The 14,003-nt window shown below is 40.1% G+C and overlaps 1 protein-coding gene across 2 annotated transcripts in view; it reads left to right on the top strand.

The window, feature by feature from the left end:
- The window catches only part of LOC139421073 (globoside alpha-1,3-N-acetylgalactosaminyltransferase 1-like), a 31,350-nt gene extending 24,089 nt beyond the window's left edge, over positions 1 to 7,261 (top strand). The window contains exons 3-8 of one of the 2 annotated variants that reach the window (XM_071171593.1): positions 1,307 to 1,345; positions 1,497 to 1,532; positions 4,114 to 4,167; positions 4,511 to 4,543; positions 4,757 to 4,891; positions 5,472 to 7,261. In XM_071171593.1, the coding sequence (XP_071027694.1) occupies positions 4,151 to 4,167; positions 4,511 to 4,543; positions 4,757 to 4,891; positions 5,472 to 6,225 (939 nt within the window). In that variant the 5' untranslated portion in view covers positions 1,307 to 1,345; positions 1,497 to 1,532; positions 4,114 to 4,150 and the 3' untranslated portion in view covers positions 6,226 to 7,261. The remainder of the gene's footprint in view (positions 1 to 1,306; positions 1,346 to 1,496; positions 1,533 to 4,113; positions 4,168 to 4,510; positions 4,544 to 4,756; positions 4,892 to 5,471) is intronic. The other variant, XM_071171592.1, reaches the window with a different exon arrangement.
- Positions 7,262 to 14,003: the final 6,742 nt, after the last annotated feature.

Below are 14,003 nucleotides of genomic sequence, written 5' to 3'. Positions count from 1 at the left end.
CCGCACACTGACTCGGGACCGGTATACCCTGTATATACCTTAGCCTCGTTATTGATATGCAATTTTCTTGTGTTACTTTTTGATTTTATTTTTTTACTTTAGTTTATTTAGCAAATATTTTCATAACTCTATTTCTTTAACTGCATTGTTGGTTAATGGCTTGTAAGTAAGCAATTCAAGGTAAGGTTCACACCTGTTGTATTCGGTGCATGTGAGAAATACAATTTGATTTGTATGTCTTAAGGGCATACTACGCCATGGAAACAAGAGCATGGGGAGCCCTGCCTAACACATCACAAACAGGTTCTTAGTTAGTGGCAACATATTGAATTCCCGTTCCTCCACAATAGGCAATGCAAACTGAATGACTGAGGCTTTGTTTTCAGCCTGGTCAAAAAGGAAAACAAAGTTTACACAATGATTTAACCAACAGGTTTTGTTGCATGGTTGAGGGAAGCACTAACTAAACAGTCATTGAACTTCTCAATCAAACTATTCAATATATTAACTAGGTATATTGGGATCTTCTATACCACATACCCCTCTCTGATGGGCATTGAATAAAGACAATGGCTCTCAGAAGCCACATGCAATTAATATCAGTACAGCATTTTTGTTAAAAGCAAAAAAATTGAACCCTTTAAAAATGTCTGCACACTTGTGAACCGTTGCATTTTTCAAGTGTGCAACATTATGTGCAATATGGTTTAACTGAAAAGCTCCTGTATACTTTAAATATCTTGCCTACTTTTATATACTACTAGATAGCAAGGGTACTCAACTCTTACCTTACAAGATCCGGAGAATGCTGGTTTTCTGTTCTATCTAATAATTAATTACACACACCTGGTGTTACAGGTCTAAATTAGTCCCTGATTAGAGGGGAAGAATGAAAAAAATGCAGTGGAACTGTGTTCGAGGTCCAGATTTGAGTTTGAGGGTACTATGGTATTCATGGTATGTTAATAGCTGCACAGACATGCAGCATGAATGTGGCTTTGGCAACACCACATCCAAGGTAATATAAAGATAGTGTAAAGCCTAATTTACACCTTACTCAATACAATAAGGAACGCAAGTGTGTGCTTTCCAGTATTTTGTAACTCCACGAAAATGCGTAGGATTGCCATCTTGTGAAGCTAATTGTGTCCTTGTGTCGTGTACTGGCGTAAGAGTATGAATTATATTTAAAATAAAAGTAACAACTGATGTCGAAGAAAGGCTGCGCCGGCAAAACATTTTGTTAGTGTTAAAAATAAATGTTTTCATGACAGACTTGAACTGATTCTCTTCTGCCTCTCCAAAGGTATGTCTACTTCAACTTCTTCTCTGAAAGACTCAACAGGTAAGATCAAGTTCTGTTAATCTATTACAGCCTAATGTCGCTACAGTGTGAAATGAAAGTCACAGTGTTGTCTGATTCTTAATAACAGGGTGTGGTTTGAGGCTTGAATTTAAGGGGAACATTTATATTATGGTTTCATTGTTACCAACAGAGATATCCTAATTGATGAGGACCAGAAGAGCACCAGGTAAGTTGAGAGAAACTGAGAAATTCCCCCAACATATTGTGGTACTTGGTCATTTTAATGGTAGGATGGTACATTTAAAATGTAAGGATTTTTGTAGTTTTGTTCTGTCACAAGATAATCCATAAAATTGAGGTAAACCGTGCCATACTCCAGCAGTTTTGTTGTGATCACAAGAAAATCCTAACAATTCAGGCTGATATGGCTGCGAGGGCGTTCAGAGTTTCATAACATTCGGGGCTCAGTCCTGACGGGCTCATGGGTTTGTGCGCTGAAGGGGGAAAGAAAGGGCCTTTTCGAAAATCATTTCCTGCAATTCTACATGACTTGGAGACATGAAAATTGTTTTTTTATATCACACAAATGACCAAAATGACAAGCTACTATGACAATTATATATTGAGATCAATAAAACAAACAACCCATATCTGAAATGCAACCAATAGCATAGGCCAATGAAAATAGTGGATACACAGATTTTAGGCCTATAATATGAGGAGGACATTATAACCCACCAACCTTCCAGTGTCACTTACCAATTCAAACAGATTTTATAATATGAGGAGGACATTATAACCCACCAACCTTCCAGTGTCACTTACCAATTCAAACAGATTTTATAATATGAGGAGGACATTATAACCCACCAACCTTCCAGTGTCACTTACCAATTCAAACAGATTTTTACCGTCATGATATTATGAAATGTTGCCCAAATACCTTCTAGCTGCTGCCTGCTGTTCATTGACAGCCAGATCACAACAATCAGTTGTTTTGTGTTTTCCGCACTGGCTGCTACTTAGAAATGCTATAACAGTTAATAGATTACATTCACTGATAAAAAGCTGTCTCCAAAATAATCACATAGTTTTCACAGATCCACCGTGGACCAAAAACATCTCTGTGCGAAAAGTCGTCATATGGTCTGTTTTGTCAACAAACTCAGACAAAAGTAAAAATACTTTAAAGTACTACCTAACTCGTTTTTTGGGGTGTCTGTACTTTACTATTTTACTTCTACTTTTACTTAAGAAAATAATGTACTTGTTACTCCATACATTTTCCTTGACACACAAAAGTATTTGTTTCATGTTTTATGCTTAACAGGACAGGAAAATGGTCAAATTCATGCACTTATCAAGAGAACATCCCTGGTCATCCCCACTGCCTTTGATCTGGAGAACTCACTAAACACCTGCTCATCAAACATTTCAACAATTATCAACATTCCCATGATAATTTCAATATCATGGGCATTAAAATGGAGTTCGTCCCCCATTTGCTGCTATAACATCCTCCACTCTTCTGGGAAGGTTTTCCACTAGATGCTGCAACAAAGCTGTGGGGACTTGCTTCCATTCAGCCACAAGAGCATTAGGGAGGTTGGGCACTGATAATGGGCGATTGGGCCTGGCTCACAGTCGGCATTCCAATTCATCCCAAGCCCATTTCATGAAGCTCCAGATGAACAGGTCTTGTGCTGACGTTGATTCGAGGCAGCTTGGAACTCAACAGTGAGTGCTGCAACCGAGGACAGACAGTCCTGTTCTGTGAGCTTGTGTGCCCTACCACTTCGCAGCTGAGCCGTTGTCACTCCTAGACTTTTCCACTTCACAATAACAGCACTTTCAGTTGACCGGGGCAGCTCTAGCAGGGCAGAACTTTTACCAACTGACTTGTTGGAAAGGTGGCATCCTATGACGGTGCCACGTTGCAAGTGACTGAGCTCTTTAGTAAGGCCATTCTACTGCCAATGTTCGTCTATGGAGATTGCATGGCTTTGTACTGGATTTTATGCACCTTCCAGCAACGGGTGTGGCTGAAATAGCAAAATACACTAATTGGAAGGGGTTTCCAAATACTTTTGTATGCATAGTGTACTGCAGCAGGTAACTTACATCAAACCACATCCACTGCGCGCACACCTGTGGACATATGGGATCAGTGCATGACTCAGTTGTGCATGTTCCTAACAGAAAACAGCACCAGTAAGTGTCCCACACGAGTGATGATGGCTCATCTCCAACGCTTGGAAGAGCACTTTTGGACCTACTTCCCAATCTGTTTGACAGTAATCCTGGATGTGACAGGAGGGATGAGGTTACGAACTGTCGACCACGCCCCATGTCTTTGAGAAGCTCCCTCGCGCCATGCCTCAAGCACACTCGTCTGATTAGTGGTGGTGAGATAAGAGACATTATGGCCAGACTAGTTTGCAATTGAGTGTCATAGCCCCACATTAAAAGTATGTGATGGCGAGTTGAGTAGACAATCAGAAATAATGCTAGAATGTTTTTCAATTGACTGCCATAGCCCCCCCCCCCCCCCTACACTAGGGTTTTGGAACCCCCTACACTAATTGCAACTATCCCACTACTATTTGTAATACATTCCCTACTACACTAACCTCATTGTCAACACTAGCCTCTAACAATTTAAACTTATTAACTCCTTCCACTAATATAAAAATATTTCTGGGCAACTGAAGCAAGTCACACAATTATTTTTCATGTAAAAGTACCCTTTCTAGTTTTTTTGATCTTCATTGTGTTTTTCTTCCTACTATGTTTTTATTTTCCTACAGCCTGAGTCGACTCGTGTTCAGGAGCAGAGTACGGAACATGGTCTCTCCTGAAAAGTATGCATCTGCATTTTACCCTACCATCTTTCACCATAGCAGTATGGTGTCATGCTATCACATCCATCCTACAAACATCTTCCAAAAAGCACTTACAATCAATCAGAATAGTGGTAATTCTATGTCATAGCATTGTACATCAGTGTCATGTTTTATTCACTGCATGAATTGGTGATGGGATGCTGTATGTGTTGAGTTTATAGCATGATGGTTGGGGAAGTAGTTCTATCAATGTCTATTTTCTGTAGTAGTACAACTATTACATGTCGGTCTATCTAATACTACCAATATCAGCCCATCTCTTCATTACAATTAAGTAATTATTGACATTTTGTTCTCCCAGGCTATTGTACAAGCAGCCCAGTGTCTTGGTGGGGTAAGTAGCATTTTATTATTTTATGTTAAAGACATATAAGCTGAAAAACTATACTGTAAGTGTCTGACACATCAGTGTGGGGAGGTGTAACCTAAAACACCACACCGTGTTTCAAGGTCCTTTAAATGCCAGTACTATAGTGAAGTATTGAGATCATAACATGGCTCTGGTCAGTACAACACATTCAGGCAGGACCCTGTTCTGTTCCTCTAGACGTACTGATGTGGTGTCAGTGACCCCATGGTTGGCACCCATCATCTGGGAAGGCACCTTTGACCCTGTGCTTGTCGACAATATCTACAAGCCCATGAACCTCACAATAGCAACCACCGTGTTTGCCATTGGAAAGTGAGTACAACTTTTGCCAAATATTCAAAAGGGGAATTTAACTATCAGTACTTTTGCAACACTGCAACTATAAGGACATAAGTCCCTGATGTAATAAAATATAATGATGTCTTGGAACAAGTGAATAATTGTACTACTACTTGTACTGTATTATCTGCTAGACTGTATTCTGGTCAGAAAGTGGTATAATGTATTATGAGAATGATGCAGTTAAGGGGATACCAAGTCAGTTACACAACTGAATGCATTCAAGTGTGTCTCCCGCATTTAACCCAACCCCTCTGAATCGGAGATGCTGCCTTAATGACATCATCGGCGCACAGGGAGAAGTTGTTGTTGGGAGTTAATTGACATGCTCAAGGGCAGAACCACAGATGTTTCCACCTTGGCATGTCTCAGCGATTCGAACCAGTGACCTTTCGGTTACTGGCCCAAAGCTCTTAACCAGTATGCTACCTGCCGCCCTATCAGTTACAGATGGTTGCTGGTATCATAATCTCAGGTGTGACCTACTGCCGTTGTGTCCTTCAGCAAGGCACTTATTAATCCTTATGATATGTATGCCTTTAAATACTGACAGATACGTCAGGTTTCTCCAAGATTTTCTGGAGACAGCAGAGAAGCACTTCATGGTCGGCTTCAACATGCGCTACTACGTTTTCACTGATCGTCCCCACGATGTTCCTTCAGTGAACCTGACTCGGGGGAGACATTTGAGTGTGATCCAGGTCCCGGGTTCAAAACGCTGGCAGGAGATATCAGCCCGGAGGATGGAGATCATCCAGACCACCATCGAACGTCAGATCAGAAGGGAGGCCGACTACATCTTCTGTCTGGACGTAGACAGCAAGTTCCACGCTCACTGGGGGTCCGAGTCTCTTGGAAGGCTGGTTGCTGTGATACACCCAGGCTACTACGAGCAGACCCGTGACCGCTTCCCGTACGAACGGCGTCCAGCCTCGACGGCCTACATCCCCATGGATGAGGGAGACTACTACTATGGCGGGGCAATGATCGGAGGGTTCGTGGAGGATGTGTACACACTAGCAAAGGTATGTCAGACCCGGTTTGAGGAGGATGCGGGGAATTCCATCGAGGCTGCCTGGCAGGAGGAGAGCCACCTCAACAGGTACCTGCTCTACAACAAGCCCAGCAAGGTGTTGTCTCCAGAGTACCTGTGGCAGGACTTCAAGGCCAAAACCAAAGAGGTCAAAGTAATTCGCTTCTCAGGGGTCATTAAAAACTATGCTGAAGTTCGTTCCAATGTAGAAAACGAGGAAGTGGCTATTAGACCGGCAAAAGAAAAACTAAATTTAGTCGTAGCGGTAAAATAAATTGAGGTTAGGTTTAGGAACAAGGGTTAAGTTTAGGTATAGTTTGACTGGGGTTAAGGTTGGGGAAAGGCATAATAATAATAATAATTGGGGGGGTGTCGAATCAGAATTAGTTAGGTAACATTGATAAATAAGATGTTTTATTTATTTTCATAAATATGCTTATGTGGGAAAGTCACTTGGGGCCCAGAGAGGGGAGAGGTCAGGATTGTCTTCATATATGAGGGTATCTGTTAAACCATGAGAAGGGCTCCACAATGTCTGTACACCAGTCACTCCCTACTTTTCACATTGTGGGAAGGAGTATGGCAGTGTCTGGAGCCATTGTCTGTCCCCTCTGATGTTGCCCTTATCTTGACCTAGAGGCTCACTCCTCTCCGTGAGCTTGTCCAGGAAGGGTTGGATTTGAGATGGGGTAATATCTAGAATTGACAATTGATAGATGCCATTGGATGAGGTAATGTTTTAGTGATAGGAAGTACCAAGAACGAGAAGTAGAACCTCTTCTAAGAGAGAACTGAACAATAATGTATAGCTAATGCTGTCTGGCTATGGGATACTCCTCTCTCAAGTAAGTCTTCCTATGTGCAGTTTTCCTAAGACCTGTGGTTCGTCGTTGGGAGGGGTGGATCTTTGCTATAAAAGATCTCAGTTGCCATTATGTTGACACTCTCAGAGAATTCATTTATAGACACTGAATTGATCTGAGAGTCAAAGGGCTATGGTGAAGCTCATATTATTAAAATATGAAGTTTAAAGTATAACTGACTTGTGTGTAGATTGTAAACTCTCCTTTCACTTAGTAATACAGGAAATTACCACGACAGGGATGCTTATATTGGTCACCTGTGGGTGTTTCTTGCACAAATGTGTAATGGAAATGTGTTTCTTGCATATCACAACTCCTGAGAGTGGGGTCACGGGCCAGGGTCACCATTGTTAATTTTTGAGTGATAAGAACATGTTTTTTCTTTTTCTATCTATTTTGCGTGTTGATTACTGTGAGGGAACGAATAAATAAATATGTCAAATGTAACACAATAGCATTAGTATTATTTCTTATTATATGTTTTACCACTTTCCATGTTTGTCACTACTTCTTGTTTAATCAAGGTCCAAAGTGGTGTTTTGATTTAGAGCTTTACACTTTAGTGGGATTCACACTAAAATGTTAAATAGTGCTTTCCACTGGTGGACAGTTAGGCTACGGAATACATTTCATTTAATTTCCCAGTATTTCATGTACCCTAACTAAAAACAACAACTTTAGTGAACCAGAGAACACATACTTGGACTAGCTAAGGAGCAACACCGGACTGGAGGAGGAGGAGATTGCATCTGCAATGAAGGATAGGCACCTCTGGAGGACCCATTTATCCACCCAATACATTCAAATCCAAATGGTGAGGACTTTTTAATTGGCGAAGAAAGGATGAGCTTTATTCAAATCACACGCATGAATAAGTTATTTGAATGACTCATAATAAACAGATGTAGGACATATCAGAACACTTTCCCTTAAAAAAAGGCAATATGGAGGATGCACTTTATTGTGTAAAAACATCCTGCCAGTGTCAGAGCAAACTGCCCTGAAAGCAAACATAATTTAAACCAGGTGTGTATCTGCCATATTTGACCAAAAGCATACAGTATTGTACTTTAAACCAGGTGAACGAGGAAAGATAGACAAGTGACTTATTACATGTTGCTTATACATGCAATAGGCATGTAATAATAATGTTGAGTGAGCTAGCCTACCATGCAAGCATTTCACAGCTAAATTTATACATGATGTTCACTGTTTGTGACAAATACATTTTGATTTAATCTCCCAATGCATTCAACTTGTATTTTAAAGCACGTAGTTGAGAATGGCATTCAATTGAATAATACAGCCAGTTAGGAATTCTAAGCATCCATATCTTCTCTTGTCTAGCTCTAACTACTATAGCGTATGTCCACATACATGAATTTTAAGCGTCATCCTCTCTAAAGCTGTTGTCCTCACAACAGCACCTAAGGGGGAAGATTGCCCCTTGCTGGCCTATCTGCGTTACTTCAAGCAGAACAGAACATTTCTTTGTTCATGGGGTTGTCTCAATCAGATTACACTCTTCCTGAAATGTGACAGGCAAATTCTTAGAGAATAGCGAGTAGTGTAGATTATAATGCAGCGTTAGACAGTTTTCTATTTTTGGGGCCTATAGCCAATAAAGTAAGGTTTAATTTATTGTCATGATGTACAACATTGGCAGCTAAACGCTGAATTGCAATGTTCAGTTAATTTAAATAAATAATTACATGAACAAATCAATAATGTGAAATCGTGATATATTCATAAACATATATAAAGGTTATGTTCAAAACCATATGAGAATTTGCAACAGTTGAGCTAACCATGTTAAAAGGTGACGTTGTGTTCTACCTATAGATGACCAAATGCAGTCGTACGTAAAACGGTTGTTTTCGAAAGTGAAAGGGATTTAGGATTTGTAAGCACTCTCAGAATTCATTTATAGACACTGAATTGATCTGAGAGTCAAAGGGCTATGGTGAAGCTCATATTATTAAAAGATGGAGTTTAAAACCTGTTGCGACTCTAGGGGGAGTATTTTTTTTTTTTTTTAAACGTTCCCGTTTTAAATGGGATATTTTGTCAGGACAAGATGCTAGAATATGCATATAATTGACAGCTTAGGATAGAAAACACTAACGTTTCCAAAACTGTAAAGATATTGTCTGTGAGTATAACAGAACTGATGTTGCAGGCGAAAGCCTGAGAAAAATCCAATCCGGAAGTGCCCCATATTTTGAAAGCGCTGCGTTCCAATGAGTCCCTATTGAGCTGTGAATGTGCTATCAACCAGATTACACTTTCTACGTATTCCCCAAGGTGTCTAAAGCATTGTGACGTAGTTTTACGCATTTATTTTGAAGAATAGCCGTAGGCGGCTACATTGCGCAAGTGGTCACCTGATGCCCCCAGAGAGATTCCCGCGTAAAATACAGAGGTAGCCATTACTCCAATCGGTCCAACTGAAAAACGAATTGTCCCGATGGATATATTATCGAATAGATATTTGAAAAGCGCCTTGAGGATTGATTATAAACAACATCTGCCATGTTTCTGTCGATATTATGGAGCTAATTTGGAATATTTTTCGCCGTTTTCGCGACTGCAATTTCCGGGCGATTTCTCAGCCAAACGTGAAGAACAAACGGAGCTATTTCGCCTACAAAAATAATATTTTTGGAAAAAAGGAACATTTGCTATCTAGCTGGGAGTCTCGTGAGTGAAAACATCTGAAGCTCATCAAAGGTAAACTATTTAATTTGATTGCTTTTCTGATTTCCGTGACCAAGTTACCTGCTGCTAGCTGGACAAAATGCTATGCTAGGCTATCGATAAACTTACACAAATGCTTGTCTAGCTTTGGCTGTAAAGCATATTTTGAAAATCTGAGATGACTGGGTGATTAACAAAAGGCTAAGCTGTGTCTCAATATATTTCATTTGTGATTTTCATGAATAGGAATATTTTCTAGGGATATTTATGTCCTTTGCGTTATGCTAATTAGTGTCAGGCGACGATTACGCTCCCGCATGCGGGATGGGGAGTCAGTAGAGGTTTTAAAGTATAACTCTGACTTGTTTGTTTGTAAACTCTCCTTTCACTTAGTAATACAGGAAATTACCACGACAAACCTAATTATCCTAACTTGCTACGCTAATAATAACATTCTATCTAGATGTAAATTCGAAATTAGGTCCACAAGAAATTGTTTGAATTGCCTTTTTATGTGCCAATGTCAATTTCTTTTGCAACGAAATAATGAAATGCAATGTCGCCAACAAGTAATACATTTCGATACATGTCGAGTCCAACTATTATCATCAAATTCTTCTTTCTTTAACAGAGTAGCTATACAATTAGTTACACGTTCCATCCCTTGAGAGAGGGGATATAAAAAAAAGTATGCATTTAAATGCTTATATTGTAGGCTATCATGCCTACTTAATAAAGGTAAAATTGAAAACAAAAAAAATAGATAGGCTACTGTATTAAAAATACAGTGCTTGAAGAGCCATGTGTACCTGTCATTATATTATTCTCTGTTTTGATGATGTATTGGTTCAAATAAGTATTTACATTGCCTATCATCTGAGCAACGTTCTTGCTCTCACCTGCACACAGTAGACAACATTTCAACAACATTTCGTCAACAGCTATGCAAGGTGAAGGAACGGAATTTGCAATGTTTCGGTTTCCCTGCTTGAAATATCATTACATATTACCTCCAGCCATGACATTTCAACGAGGGAGACTAGAAAGGTAGGGCATGTAGTGTTAAGGGATTTATCAACTGACTGGCAACTCTTAACGTGTACTTTGTGGTACATCTTATGTATATAATAGTTCTTTAACCGGTTGTGTATGCTAAATGCAGTGACCGAAAATAGCAAATATATTATCTTTCTCGAACTCACCAGACCCTCAATGAGCTTGCCCAGGTAGGGCAATTTCTTTAACCTGTTAAAAATGGACAATATATGCAGAGACATATTAGAAATATGGCTCTGAATACAGGCTGTAGTATTGTATACTGTGAGATCACAAGTTACATTGCAATCGGAAAGTATTCAGACCCCTTGACTTTTTCCACATTTTGTTACATTACAGCCTTATTCAAAAATAGTTTAAATTGTTTTTTTCCCCCTCATCAATCTACACACAATAACCCATAATGACAAAGCAAAAACGGGTTTTTAGAAATGTATAAAAAAAATTATAACTGATATTACATTTACATAAGTATTCAGACCCTTTACTCAGTACTTTGTTGAAGAACCTTTGGAAGTAATTACAGCCTCGAGTCCTCTTGGGTATGACGCGACAAGCTTGTTTATCCCATTCTTCTCTGCAGAACCTCTCAAGCTCTATCAGGTTGGATGGGGATACTTTCAGTTCTCTCTAGAGATGTTCAATCAGATTCAAGTCCAGGCTCTGGCTGGGCCACTCAAGGACATTCAGAGACTTGTCCCGAAGCCACTCCTGCAATGTATTGGCTGTGTGCTTAAGGTTGTTGTCCTGTGGGAAGGTAAAACATTTCGCCCTAGTTTGAGGCCCTAAGCGCTCTGGAGCAGATTTTCATCAAGGATCTCTCTGCACTGTTCAGCTATCCCTCGATCCTGACTAGTCTCCCAGTCCCTGCCGCAGAAAAACATCCCCACAGCATGATGCTGCCACCACCATGCTTCACCATAAGGATGGTGCAAGGTTTCCTCCAGACGTGACACTTGGCATTCAGGCCAAAGAGTTCAATATTGGTTTCATCAGACCAGAGAGTCTTGTTTCTCATGGTCTGAGAATTTTTAGGTGCCTTTTGGCAAACTCCAAGCGGGCTATCATGAGCCTTTTGCTGAGGAATGGCTTCTGTCTGGCCACTCTACAATAATGTGCTGATTGGTGGAGTGCTGCAGAGATGGTTGTCCTCTGGAAGGTTCTCCCATTTCCACAGAGGAACTCTAGAGCTCTGTCAGAGTGACCAAAGAGTTCTTCGTCACCTCCCTGACCAAGACCCTTCTCCCACGATTGCTCAGTTTGGCCGGGCTACCAGCTCTAGGAAGAGTGAGACAGTCAAATGATCTAAAACGACATTTGTAGAGAAATGAACATTATATTCTCTGGCAAAAGCTCTGGTGTACATTCCTGCAGTCGGCATGCCAATTGCACACTCCCTCAACTTGAGATGTCTGTGGCATTGTGTGTTTTGACAAAACTGTACATTTTGGAGGGGCCTTTTATTGTCCCCAGCACAAGGTGCACCTGTGTAATGATCATGCTGTTTAATCAGCTTCTTGATATTCCACACCTGTCTGGTGGATGAATTATCTTGGCAAAGGAGAAATACTCACTAACAGGGATGTAAACAAATTGTGCACAAAAGTTGAGAAAAAAATGAATTTATGGATGGAACATTTATGGGATCTTTTATTTCAGCTTATGAAACATGGGACCAACACTTTACATGATGTTTATATTTTCATTCAGTATATATTCATTTGGGGACAGGTGGAAACACACATGAAACATTAATGGACATTGAGCTAGCATGCTGTTGCTAGCTAATTTGTCCTGGGAGATGGAGCCCCAGAGTGGAGGTGTCTTAATACCCATAAAACCTAGTGGTCAAACAGGCAAATGGTTCCAATCGTTTTTCTACCATTCATTTTTCCCATAGGGGATTTTAGAAACACTTAAAACAACTGTCTTGTGTAGGCTTACCCTGGCATGAGGTTCTGATAACCATGTAAATCTTTCTCAGACATGGGGACTTTTTGGTGGTTTCAATTTTTGATGTTTGCAGCCCTGTTTCACATCTTTATATGAAATTCATTTATGCAAATACACCTACTGTATATTTGCAAATTAAAGCACACACAATTTCAAGTACAATCAAGTACAAGATAAAAAATTGAAATGATTTGTCCATATGCTATAATTCAGTCAATATCTGATGGAAAATAAAATATCTAATAGTTTGGAGTATCTTCATCCATTGTACAGTTGTAACTTTCAGTTGAATTGTTTTTACAAACTTCTAACGATGTCGATGATCTGTCTGAGATGACGCACACCGCCAGGGGATGAGCTCCTTGAATGGCACCATCAATTCCCATATGACACGCTGACATAGCTGCTAAAAACACATTCGGGGTGGAGAATGAACGGCCTTGCTTGAAAAACCTCTGTATGAACATTAAAATGTCCACCAGAGGAATAATTCCTTGATTTTGGCACCAAAGCTGAAAGCTCAAAACCATCCGTTTCAGCGAACGCACGAAATGTGCTGAAATGCATTATGTACATATGTAACGGTTTTCTTCTGGTGAAAGAGAGGCGGACCAAAATGCAGCGTGGTTAGTTTTGTACATCTTTAATAAAGATGAAAATACAACAATCTACAAAACAAGAGACGTGAAAAAACCGAAACAGTCCTATCTGGTGCCACAAAGACAGGAACAATCACCCACAAAACCCAACACAAAACAGGCTACCTAAATATGGTTCCCAATCAGAGACAATGACTAACACCTGCCTCTGATTGAGAACCATATCAGGCCAAACATAGAAATAGACAAACCAGACACACAACATAGAATGCCCACCCAGCTCACGTCCTGACCAACACTAAAACAAGGAAAACACACAAGAACGATGGTCAGAACGTGACAACATATATGCACGAATTGAATGTGTGATTGGGTTTCAGGGGCCAAGCCCACAGATTCCAAATTTCTGGCTGCGGCCAATGACCTACGCAAATTACCTACGCGAACTACTTTTATTGTAAATAAGAATGGCAGTTTGGGCCAATGGGGAGCCACAATGATCAGTGACCAGAGTCCTCCGGTAGCACTATCTTCAGTGTGGGCTGAATCACGACCTTAGGGGAGAAACCCTTAAAGGAGGGTCCGATGACACTGGTGTTCGTTCTTACAGTACACAGCTATGCAACGTTTTCACATTCTGCTGCCTTAAATTTTAAAAATGAATCCAAAATGACACATAATTTGCAAATAAATTCATTAACAATCCTACAATGTGATTTTCTGGTTGTTGTTTTTTTTCATTTTGTCTGTCATAGTTGAAGTGTACCTACGATGAAAATTACAGGCCTCTCTCATCTTTTTAATAAGTGGGAGAACTTGCACAATTGGTGGCTGACAAAATACTTTTTTGCCCCACTGTATGTAAAAGTCTATTTCATAATAAA

This window comes from Oncorhynchus clarkii, chromosome 12 (genome assembly GCF_045791955.1).
Source record: "Oncorhynchus clarkii lewisi isolate Uvic-CL-2024 chromosome 12, UVic_Ocla_1.0, whole genome shotgun sequence".
Lineage (NCBI taxonomy): Eukaryota > Metazoa > Chordata > Actinopteri > Salmoniformes > Salmonidae > Oncorhynchus > Oncorhynchus clarkii.
The sequence above is the reverse complement of the archived record's forward strand: the minus strand, read 5'-3'. Positions and strand labels throughout refer to the sequence as shown.